This window comes from Oenanthe melanoleuca, chromosome 2, assembly GCF_029582105.1.
Source record: "Oenanthe melanoleuca isolate GR-GAL-2019-014 chromosome 2, OMel1.0, whole genome shotgun sequence".
NCBI lineage: Eukaryota > Metazoa > Chordata > Aves > Passeriformes > Muscicapidae > Oenanthe > Oenanthe melanoleuca.
In genome coordinates this window covers 114,394,774-114,407,649 of record NC_079335.1, presented here as the reverse complement: position 1 = coordinate 114,407,649, position 12,876 = coordinate 114,394,774, and the positions used below count along the sequence as shown (strand labels likewise).

At 44.0% G+C, this 12,876-nt stretch overlaps 1 protein-coding gene across 1 annotated transcript in view; it reads right to left on the bottom strand.

Annotated features, from left to right (window-relative positions):
- The window catches only part of ANKRD28 (ankyrin repeat domain 28), a 117,052-nt gene extending 107,388 nt beyond the window's left edge, over positions 1-9,664 (bottom strand). Inside the window, exon 1 of the mRNA XM_056483394.1 lies at positions 9,572-9,664. Coding sequence (XP_056339369.1) covers positions 9,572-9,598 — 27 coding nt within the window. The 5' untranslated portion in view covers positions 9,599-9,664. The remainder of the gene's footprint in view (positions 1-9,571) is intronic.
- Between the last annotated feature and the right edge of the window lie 3,212 nt (positions 9,665-12,876).

The window sequence follows — 12,876 nt, the reverse complement described above, 5'->3', positions numbered from 1 at the left end:
TGAACTTCCCTGCCAGCCTCCACAGCACCGCTGGCATTGCTGTCCCTCCCCTCCTTCTAACAGATACTGTTTCTGTGGCTTATGTAAGCTCCAGCCCAGAGCTTTATAGAAGGAAACATATCTGGCTGCTCCCCCATGGAAGGGGTGGGATGTCCAGACAGGAAACCACAGTGATACCTCAAATGTGTAGGGCATTTTATACAGCCAGACGACAACAAGGCTAAAATGCAAAGATACAGTCAACAGCTTTTTAACAGTCATGGCAATTTTTCTGCAAAATTCTTCTAATATTTGTGGGCGCAGACTCATGAACCATGGCACTTCTAGTAATTATTCTTGAATTACGTATGCAGTAAGTTTAATACTTAAATGATTATGAAAGCAGTTTTAACACAGAGTATTGCAGAAATTTTATCAACCTCCAGGTATGAAAACCCCATAAATAATCTGTTCAAATGCATGCTATAAAAAATATCATATTTTTAAACAATTATAGCTTGTTAGATGTTGAGAGTTTAAAAAAAAAAGGAAGCAAATTCAAGATGTGCAGAGTCAAAGTCCTTTCAGAGATAAAAGATATGGCTGCATGTAGCTATATTTGCCATTCCAAAATAGCAAATTTGATATACTTGATCCAAAAACACTTTTTACATCTCTGGGTGTAGAAAAACAGCAGGAGGCATCCTCGTCCGTGTATTATTCACCATGTTAGTTTGAGATTATAGATGCTGTGAAAGTCCCCTTCCTGTGCTGTAAAAAGGTGCAGTAGGTAGAAAAATGAATCAATATCTTCAAGTCACTGCAAACACAGCTCTACAGGGTAGCTGGATACCTGTTGGTTTTTGGATGATCCTTGACTATAAAACTGTAAGTTGATCAGAAGAGCATTGCTGTCCACTGATGCTGACAAAGTGTGATATCCCAACCATTTCTAACCCCTGGTTCCCTCTGGTGTTTTATAAATTCTCTCTTCACAATTCTTTTTCACTCTCATCATGAAAACATTCAAAGAACTCTCCTGAGCTCTGTTTCTTATGGACAAGATTAACTTGACTATTTACATCCCTGACTGCAGTAATTATAATTTGCTAAACTTACAGTAAAAAATAGAGAAGTGTCTATGGACAAGTCATAAAATATTCTTTACCTGAAAGGTTTTATGTTAATAGATTTACCATTCCATAATCTAAATAGTGTTAGATAATAAACTTTAAATGTTCCTGTGCTTGTGGATGGAAAGAAACCACAAACAATGTCAGTGGGTGGGAGTGGAAGAAATAAATGAGCTGGTTGGTTACTACAGGATCAGTACTGTTGTAGGTCAATAATCGCCTTTGCATTCTTGCAGGTGACAGAAATAAGAAGAGAAAGTGTTCTTCTACAAGTACTCCTTAATACTGAAAATTATCCTCCAGAATGAAAGAGCACTGTTTAAAAAAAAAAAATAGGTAATAGACAGCAGAGCTATAAAACAAAATATGGCTCCTGGAACTGAGACAAGGAGCAAAGGAAATAAAAGCCATCAGGCAGTACCATTACAGGGTTCTAATCTGGCAGACTGCACAGCAACACAGCATTAAGCATAAGACCTCTTTCTATCAATCCTCATGTTTTAGCAAACACAGCAAGAATGGAACAAAACTCTGCAGTTAGAAAGGGACAGAGGACAGGGGTGGGGAATGCCATTACCATGCTGTTTCTGAAGCTTCCTTCTACCATGACTTGGGACATTGCACTGATTTGAAACAATGAGTAATAATGTAACCAGAAAAACAATATAAGCATTTTGTTTTTCTTTCTCCCCTGATTTTGTATCCTTCATTTTAACCTACCAACAATACTTTGTGGGGACATTGTGAGTGAATGAAATGTCAGCAGACACTACACAGAGATCTGAGGCAGGAAAGACACATCAAGTGCTTGAGATGAAAAAAAAGGACTTAAATAGATTACCTGCCCACTCTCACGAGCAAGTGACAAAAGAAGCAGATGACCTGAAGATGGGACAGGGAAGGAGAGAATACCAATTCCCCCAAACAAGGTACAAAACTTAGTCATCAGCAATGGATTAAAATTACTTAATTATTTATTAGTTATAGATTATGTTATATAAATAACTACAGAACTTCCTGAAAACGTTTTTCACTGCCCCCAAGTGAGCTGTCTATGACAGAAGCAGCTACTTCATCTATGAGCTGGGTAAATCCTTGGTCTGTTATGCTGCTTGCTGCTTGATGACCAGGTTCCTGATGGAAGGTTCAACTTCCTCCTTTGTCAAGGGGACCAGCATAGATGGAGCTATCAAAATAAAATAGGATGACATACAACAAAATCTTGAAACAGAACATGGATTCTTCATGATTGCTAGAAGTTCTGTAAGCTCTAAAAAAGGCTTATTTTGGTCTCAATGCTTTAACTGTAATTTAATTTTAATTTTGTCCTGACTGTTCTTGCTTCTGCTCCCCTCTCTTCATTAAGGCAGCGCTGTAAAAAAAATCTAGATGCATCCATGCTTTCTTTTCTGCACCAGATTGAAGCAGGAGATACAGGACTTCAGCACAAAGTGAGAAAGTGAGAGTGGACCTTAAGTATAATTGCAGGACTTCAAAATGACCGATAATTACTTATAGGCAAATGCTCATCATCTTGAATTAGAAAGGCCATTAAGTGAAGTTCATTGTCTAAGAATATGGAAATATCAAACATTTAGGATGATTCCACAACAGTTCAAAACACCATCAGAATTAGACTTAGGTCATGTAAACAGGCAATTACCTAAAACACCTGAACATTCAGGAAGGTCTAATATGAGTCAATTACAATAACTTGTAAACACTTTCACCCTCATCCCTGTAAATTTAGTTCTGAAGTTCAACAACATAAGCTTAAGTTGGTTTTTTCTTTTTTTTTTTTTTTCCCAGACCTCAAGCATTAGAATAGGCAGACCTCTGCTTCATACTTCTCAAATCTATATACCATTCCAGTAATTTGCTGAGAAAAATATTTGTTCTCAGGCTGTCCTAAACAGGTAGACTCTATTCATGTAGAAAACAATCTACTTACATAGTACTGTTCACTCAATTCACATACATACTTTACTGTAGAGATATACAATGAAAATCTCAGATTATATTCAATTCATAGTAAAGAGCATCTCATTCTTTAAACACAGAAGTCATCAGCTAAATCATTAGCTTCAGCTAACAAGCAGTTTTTTAACCTACAAGAATGCTACAAACCAACTCTTTTGTCCCTCTTTTATTTGCATATCACTTCCTCTTTATCTCTCTGCACCCACACAGCTGGCTACAAGTCTCATCTTCCCTTCTCTCTCAACTACTCAAGTCCCACCACTCTTACATTCACTCTGGTTTCTGCGCTGAAATGGGTCAGTGCTGTATAATTCATCAACAGCAGGATCACAACTGAATTAACAGAGTTAAACCGCTATATTGCCACCCCCTGGGGAGAGTGCTAATGTCTACTAAGGAAAGAGTAACATTCCCTGATACTTGCTTAAACGTTAGGATTCTTTTCTCATTTGTGGAAAGGATAACACCAAGACACCTTATTTCAGATGCATCTTCAAATGGCAGATAAGAACTTGTCCTCCACCCCCAACAATGAAAGGAAAACAAACCTCCCAAAAATCAGCACAGAAAGCATGCTCCCAGTGATGTGCTGCTTTGTTTACTTTTTTATTGATGTGAAATGTTCTGTGATTAGCACTGTGATATAGGTTATTTAAACACAAACATTATAAATAACTTTGAAACAGTTAGTCACTGTAACTAAGGCAACAAGTCTCCCACTCAATTTCCAGAAATAGGAGTAAGGAATAGAGGTAAGAACAAAGTAAAAAGTTGGAAGAAGCAAGAAAACAAATCAGATACTAGTTTGACCTCAGGATGGCTCAGCTGATTAGAAAAAAATATCAGGTATGGCACATGAGAAACAAATTTGCTGACAAAAGAAGCGGAGAATATGAAGTATATAATAGCAAATACACTTAATTTCAATAATCTTATTTCACAACCCATTTCAGTTGGTTGCAACAACCATAGGAATCTGGGAAAATAACAGTCCATGTCAGCAGATTGCTAGTTCAGAGTCGCAACAACTACTAGTTTCCTACAGGAATCATCTTTTTTTGTAGGTGCTAGAGAGTCACTTCTTCATAGAGAAGTGCACATTTGCCTCATTCTTCCCCTGATACTTCCCTCCAAATAATGGTCAGAAACCTTCGATGCTATCTACATGAATAGACCTTTATATGCTCACAGAAGGCTGCTGAGTTAACAGGATCCGCCTTAAGGATCTGACTGCAGAATCAAGGCTTGCTTTGTTTCCCCCCACCTTTTTTTTTTTCCTTCTTCTTTTAAAAGGTTTATTTTCTTGAGTGAGGAGAACTGCTTGTTCACAAGTCAAAAGTTCCCAAGTTATCATGGGGCAATCTGATCCCCCCAAACGAACACGTGGTAGAACCAGGTTCCCTCAACACTTCTAATGGAAGGGCTGGTAATTACTGCATATAACAAGATAAACAGAGTTCAGGTTACTCAGAGTTGTCCATCAGCTAAAGAAACTTATCTTCTCAGCACATGTAAGTTCTTAGCCTGGGAATAGAGAACTAACAGTAGGACTTCAGGTCTCTTGGTAAGAACTTCACTTTCTTAATTTAATTATCTTGTATACAGTTTGAAAAGACTTGACAAATTTTAGGAAGAACATATGATGGACAACAGAGCATAAAGAGCTGGTTCTTAGCCATTACAAGACTCATTAAAGAAATTATTTTTAAAAGAAGAGTACCTTTAAAGTAACTTCTATCAAAAAAGTCAAAAAAACACACATCTCATTAGTCTAGATCTGAACAGAATTTGTAGAGCAATACCACATAATTCCATTCCCACCAGATCCCTCCCTCATCGAACAGCAGCAGCTCCTTTTCATCACCACAGGAGACCATTCCTCCTCTTAGTGTAACAAGGAACTAGTTGGGACATTTATTCTTGGCATGAATTCTAAAAGAATGAAGTCTAACGCTGGCAGTAATGAAAATAGCAACCATAGTGGCATTCAGAGCGTTCACTATGACACTGCAAACATTTGTTTAACTGCCAATTGAACAAGATCCATCTTAGCTAAGAGAAAGATATAAATGGGCAATAAAGAAGTCAGTGCTCTCACTGTTCAAGGACTTTAAAGATAAGTGGTCATTCTAATATCCCCATGCAGTTATTCCTACTTAGATCCTTACCACTCATATCTGACTTCTGGAAATAAATGCACTGCCCCAAGCACAGCCTAGCAGTCATACAGGAAAATCCCATACAAAATCTTTTCAAATGCCCATCATTATTAGCCCTAAGACATCTTCCCATTACAGATTTAAGATTCTGAGAAAATGGGAAATGCATAATATTAAAACTATGATGCACTGAAAGAAAAAAAAAATAAAGCTTTCCCAAATACAATGACACTGCATCCAATGAGTTTTGACAGAAATAGTTCTATAGCTGCAAAACTAAAGAAAATAAAACAAGCCAGTTTTGATTAGTTTCATGCCTTTCAACAAAACTGTGCTGAGATGTAGGCTTATGTGAGCCTAAAAGATGACCTGTAAGCACATATGCAGGTCAGGCTTGTAACACAAAAGGAAAAAATCCCTGGGCTGTTGGGCAATCCACATTTCACCTACACACTAAGAAAAACCAAGCTGTCAATTACCTCTTAGGTGTAAGAGAGACTAATTCACAACCCCTTAAAGAGTGAGAATTTATCTGCTCTGGGAAACAGCTAATGTACCTAGAAACTGTGATTGCATAACAAAAACCCCAGAAGACACTTAGCCTTTCACAGTTAGCTGTATAGATGTGAGAGGGCTTTGACACAGGAGACCAAGGCATACCACTATGGACACCCACAAGCAAGTTAATACTTTTTCTTTTTTTCCCCTCCCTATACCTTCCCTTCCACCCACTCCCTCAAATAGGGGAAAGAAAAAAAAAAAAAAAAAAAAAAAAAGAAAAACATTTTGTGATAAAACATTAGTGACCCTTGATCTAAACTGGACTGTCAGTGCAGTTTCTTACAGCAGTGTAACACAACATTTCAGGGAGAAAAAAACTTTTCTAGGCTTCATCTCACTCAGCATTTTTGTAGTTGAACCAGCACATCATCTAGAACCTGGTATACAAGGACCAATATATGAAGACAATACAAAAGCAAACAAACTTAAGAGCCAATACCTCAATTATAATGTACATTTAACATATTTTTCATCTCTACATTGAACAGTCTAACATTCAGAATTTGCAATTTGCTTCCTTCATTATTAAGCAACAGCTGCACAACACTGCACAAAAACCCAAGAGCAAAGAGAACAATCCACGGCTTCTAATTTGACACTTGAATGTTTATTTTTCTATACCTGAGTTACAGTTCACTATTGAGCATTACAGGTATCAGCTTTGCCCAACAGAGTTCAACTTAGCTTTAAATGCAATTTTTACAAACATGACTTACAAGTTTTTTTGATACCTGATATGTTTTGAAAGCAAACATAAGTAATTTTTGAAAGTGGAGTATATACCCTCAATTATGTCAAAACTTTGAAATATATTCTTACCTGGTAGGATGGCAAAGCAATAAAGCCCAAGTAGTAACACAAATTCATAGATAATGTACTGGCTGGCTGGTTATTGAACCCAAGGAAAGGCCTACTTTTCTCAGTGCATGGAAAACCTGTGTTCTGAAGGTTAAACGTGTCAAATCAGCCTCCATAGACAAACAAATATTTGAGCTTCACAAACACATTAAGCATCTGCAGGATCAAAGTTTTGTTTATCAGGCACTAAGTAAATTAAATCAAGCAAGTGGAACTGGGATTTCACCCTCTGAGCTCAACTAAGAGCCTCAGAACAGAATTTCTCACCTCATTGTAACTTCCCAAGCACTGCTTTTACAGTAGCTTGCAGCAATTTGAAAAACTAAGCAAGTGCAAGAAACACTAAGCTTCTTGTATGGCATAAGTCTGCCTGTCCCCAGCATAATTCTGACATTTAACATAGAGCCCTCCTACATTTTCAAAGAATAAAATCAACAGGTTAATGCTGAATTTGGAAAAACAATCTTGATAATTACACTTAAGTAATACTTTATTTAGTAAAATATTTGTTTCAGAAAGTTATTAATCTGACAGTTGGAGAAAGAAACTAGCAAATCACTTCCCTTCTTCATACCAGCTGAACAGTACAAACAACAGAGCAGCCTTTGCACCTCCCTGTGAAACACAGCCACCACTGAAGACAGAGTCACTATGAGGACTACAAATACACAAGGCAGCTTTATTCTAACCAAACACTATGGAGCAAAGCATATGGTTCAAGCAAACAAGAAGCATGTTTCATGAACTCCTGAAGAGGAACACCTCTGACTCCCATACAGTACCACAGGTTGGTTTTCATAGAGAGCAGGTGGTGCCACACTCTCAGCACAGCATCCTGTCCTCAAGTCAAGACATCCTGCAGCACACTGCAACACTGACCTGCAGGAATGCTCTGTAACTACCAAAGCTGAGGGATTTCACTTTAACATCACTCCTCATGACTTTCTGGCATTCTTACACAGTTATAACAGAATTCAGTTTGAAATAACTGATTTGTCAAGCAACTGACACTATAGCAGCAGCAATGCAGCTGCTGCTAAAAATCACTCCTCTACAAAAGACTGTCCAAAACCAGTATTCACTTCCTTCCCTCCTTCCCTAGCACCCTCTACTTTATGTGAAAGAATACTTCAATTCCCAATGTATCAATTCACATTTACAAATCTGTGAAGCCTCTAAAAAATCCACCTTGTACTTCTTCTGGATTAAAACTTGCATTATGACAGAAGCTGAAAGCTTCATACGCATTACTTTGTCAAACCAATGGTCCCACACAGTCCAATACTTCACTTCAACATCTGTCAATAGCATGATTCTTCCCAGCAGAAAAGTTCTGAAGCACAGTACTTTCAAGTTAACATATTGATAATGAGGTTTTTGCTAACTATTTCACAATGATTACTTGCAGAAGGGTTGTAGTCCTTGGTTTTAACAGAAAAGAATTTTAATATCTCTTATTTAATAGAAGAGACGAACAAGTGCTTATTTCTGTGGGAAGTCTCCCATAGAAGAACAGCAACAAATCCTGAAAGGAAACCTAACTCAAAGGACACTAAGTGTATTTCAGATCCACAGCTGCTGCTGGTTCATAGATGAGGTTCTGAAACAACATGAGACTTCACAAAGTTTACATACAACACAGCAGGACATAAGAGATCCCAGCCCCATGTCACCCAACATGCCTTAGAACAAAATCCCGAGGGATCATGCAACCTTAGGTGTGAAAACACAGATGTGTAAGTAACTAATGAAAGGGCTCGCAGGTAAGGATGGGCTGATACTGATCAGCATAACAAACAGACACAGGATACCAGCTGCCTAACCACCCCCAAGTTTCTACAGGCTTTTTTTATGCGGGGCTTTTTTTTTGTTTTTTGGAAGGGGTGGGGTCTTCAAGTGTTACAGTTGCTTATTTTTAAGGAAGAGTAACAAGGAGACCCACAGCAGGATGTACGAGTTTTTTAGACGGAATTTGGCCTCACACACACGAAAACACGAGAAAACACCATTCCTACGAAACATCTTTTCATAGGCGGCAAACTGGCATTGCAGACCCTCCCACCTTTGTATCCTGATACCGCACAGGAGACAATAGGTAGGACAGGGGAGACACCAGGGAAGGACAGAGCAGCGAAGACAAGTATTTTTCACCAGCTGGGATGGAAACCGGAGAGGCTGGCAGACAAAGAAGGGTGTGATGCGACGAGAGCAACAAGCCACTGAGGGCACCAAGAACCTCCTTCGCCTTCAGGAGGGGAGCGCGGGCTCGGCGCAGGTCTGTCAAAACCGCGGGAGGCGAAACCCACGGCGGCCGAACAAAAGATTTTACAGGCCTGGAAGGGAAAGCTGGAGGGACAGCAGGCGGCTCCCAGGCACGTGAAAGTGCGCAGGGCCGGGTCCGGGTCCGGGTCCGGGGAGCGCCGCCAGCTCCAGCTGCAGCTGCAGCTCCCGGGCAGGCTCCAGGTCGATCCTCACACCGGCCGGTCCCTCAGGCCCGGGCACCCCCGTGCAGACACCCCAGTCAGGCGCGGGGCAGGGCTGGAGCCTCAGAGCCACCCCCATCACCCCTCCCGGGCTCCCCTTCGCTCCGGGGCGGGGGCTCGGCAGGGACCCGCCGGCGGAGCGAGGCGAGGGGCGGGCGGGCTGCGGCGGCCACCTGTTCGGCCCGGTACCTGCAGGGACGGCGGCCCCGCCCGCCCCGCGGGGGCTCCGGCGCCGCACCGGGCGCACATGGCGCCTCCCACCCAGCCCGGACCCCGGCGGCGGCAGCAGCCATGCTGCCTCCCGCTGCCTCCCGCCTGTCACCCGCGCACGCACGGCACCCCGCGGCGGCGGAGGGCGCGCCCGGCGGCAGCGGGACGGGAGGAGAAGGGAAGGGAAGGGAAGCTCGGGAATCCCCACCTGCTCGCGGAGTTTCAGGAACACCATGGCGAGCGCGCGCCGCCGCCTCCGCCCGCCGCCAACGACTCCCGGCTCCGCGCGCCGCGCGGCCACGCCCCCCCGCCGCCACCGCCCGCGCGCCGGCCGCGCCCCCGGACACGCCCCCCGCGCCCGCCGCCGCGCGCCGGGGCCGCGCGCCCTGCCCCTTCGGGGGCGGGGCCTCACCGAGCCCCGCCCCTAATCCCGCCCCGCCGCTCGCGATCCCCGGCAGCTTCCTGAATGAACCCGCCCGCCCGCCCGCACCACCAAGGGCCTCGCTGATTGGCCCTCGGGAGGCGGGGCAGAGTAAGGGCGGCGCTGATTGGCGGGTGCGGCGCGGCGGGCCCGGCACGGGGCGATAGCGTGGGGTGGGCACGTGGGAGCGGAGCGGGAGCGAGCGCGGGCTGGGAGCAGCGCGGCCCTGGGGAATAACCCTGCTATCCCCTGGCACGGGCTGGGAGCAGCGCGGCCCTCGGGAATAACCCTGCTATCCCCTGGCACGGGCTGGGAGCAGCGCGGCCCTCGGGAATAGCCCTGCTATCCCCTGGCACGGGCTGGGAGCACCGCGGCCCTCGGGAATAGCCCTGCTATCCCCTGGCACGGGCTGGGAGAAGCACGGCCCTCGGGAATAGCCCTGCTGTCCCCTGGCACGGGCTGGGAGAAGCACGGCCCTCGGGAATAGCCCTGCTATCCCCTGGCACGGGCTGGGAGCAGCGCGGCCCTCGGGAATAACCCTGCTGTCCCCTGGCACGGGCTGGGAGAAGCACGGCCCTCGGGAATAACCCTGCTGTCCCCTGGCACGGGCTGGGAGCAGCACGGCCCTCGGGAATAGCCCTGCTATCCCCTGGCACGGGCTGGGAGAAGCACGGCCCTCGGGAATAGCCCTGCTATCCCCTGGCACGGGCTGGGAGAAGCGCGGCCCTTTGGAATAACCCTGCTGTCCCCTGGCACGGGCTGGGAGAAGCGCGGCCCTCGGGAATAGCCCTGCTGTCCCCTGGCACGGGCTGGGAGAAGCACGGCCCTCGGGAATAACCCTGCTGTCCCCTGGCACGGGCTGGGAGAAGCACGGCCCTCGGGAATAGCCCTGCTATCCCCTGGCACGGGCTGGGAGCAGCGCGGCCCTCGGGAATAGCCCTGCTATCCCCTGGCACGGGCTGGGAGAAGCGCGGCCCTTTGGAATAACCCTGCTGTCCCCTGGCACGGGCTGGGAGAAGCGCGGCCCTCGGGAATAGCCCTGCTATCCCCTGGCACGGGCTGGGAGCAGCGCGGCCCTCGGGAATAGCCCTGCTACCGGCACATGCGGGATTCCTCCGGCACCAGAGGAAAATGAGTTCCTGATCCAAGGGGAAGGGTCTGGGAGGGAAGGAAGGAGAGCTGGAGGAGCATCGTGCTGAGGACTGTCAACAGGCCGGATAAACACATTGAGAGGGGCTCTGACAAAATGCCAGACGGAGCAGACATGTACAAATAGAATACAAAAGATAGTTTATTCGGAAAAGAGAATGCAGAAGATAAATTCGGAAAAGAGAAAGATGGTGTTGCAATATATTTATTCAGTGTTCACCTCTTTTGGCAGAGGACCAGCGGAGATGTCACCTGCAACGCTTTGATACTGTGTTTTGACATAATTTACAGGCTTACTGTATGCTGTACATCAAGCACAAAGTGGATATTAGGATAGGTAATTCATAGGTGGGTCTTGGAAAACCTTGTGAAAGGAATGAGAAGTGATAGATGTAACCCTGAAATTAGACTGTGCTGCTCTTCCATAAAATAATGCTGCAGCCAGCCCAGCCCAGCCTGGTAACTATGATTGGGAAGAGTTGTTTTCCTCCTGAATTTTCATCTCCCCTCCAAAAAAAGAGATAGCAGACTGGAGAGACTGAGGGTTTTTGGAATTGCATATTGCTACAGACAATGTTGATATGAATGTTTCAAGTTCCTTGATTTTCTTGTAGCTTCAAAATAGACTGTGACTTCTTAATGCTCCACATACAGTTAAATCTACTTAGACTTTATTATTAACCTAAGAAAAATGAATGTTTAATAAAGCAACAGTATATTCTGTGTGAACACTCATTTGTGTTGCTCTGCCCTTGCTCACGTGCTTGTCTCTGATTCCAGCAGGAGCCTGGCATGTAGACATGTTCTTTTGGAGACTGGCAATATGAGAACAGAAGGGTTTTCTATAGATGCTAGCTGAGGCAGATATGTTAGTTAGCTTTGAATACCAGTAATCTGATAGAATTGGTTTATTTTATTTAACCAGTTAAGAACTGTAGTCCGATTTTACCAGGCAAAGGAAAAAAAAATCAGTATTGCCACACTTTCTAAATGAATGATTTTGACATTTGAGTATGCCCAGAAATGCTGATTATGTAATGTAAATGTTTTAATGAATTTGAAATAGGCCTCTAATTTATTATTTGTGTACCTATGAGGTTTTATTGTCGTTGTTTGTTTGCGAATAGAAGTATTTTGGAAATGGAAAATATGAAACAGGTAGGTTTTGACACTATGCAAAACAGTTGAGGACTGTGACAACAATGTGGTAGAGAGACCAATGTTGTGGCAAATAGAGATAATTTTATCACTGCAGTCAGTGAAGGAGAAAATGACATCAGGAAGCATTGCCTTTGTCTGTCCCCAAATTAGACTGCTCCTTTTCAAAGTGAAAAGAATGTCTGAGAGCTGATAAAGTTCTTCTTCCCTCTGTGAAGCTTATCAGTTTATGGAGTTATTCAGAAAAATATCTACTTTCAGCTCACCTGCTATTTTGAGCAATTTACATAGACAGTTTATCCTGCATGAAAATGTCTCACCTGTCTCAGGAGAACCTCGTGCAGGTTGGAGCCAGGTATGATTCAGTGGGGGAAGGCAAATCTTTATGTTACTGGTTTTCCAGGTCCTTGCTCCAGTACTGAGGATGCAGCCAGGGACTAGCCTGTTTGCTGTACCATCTGCACTGAAATGTGTCATCAACCAATGGATCTCTGACCACTGATCTTTTCTGTTTTCCCCCTCTGGGTTATAAGATAATATAGCATGAAAAAGTTTAAGTGGTCAAATGCAGAAGTAAAAATTCGGATCTTGCAGATACCTGTCTGTTTTAGTTTAAGCATGAGAGGTTGTTGAGATGTCTTGCATACATGAAGATGGATAACACAGAAGTGGGGGGTTTTCTGAGTGTTATTTCCCTGATACCAATCAGTTGTATGTGGATACTTTTACTTGTGTCACTATATCAATTACTGCCTTGTTCTGCGAAAAACAGCCCAAAATGTCAT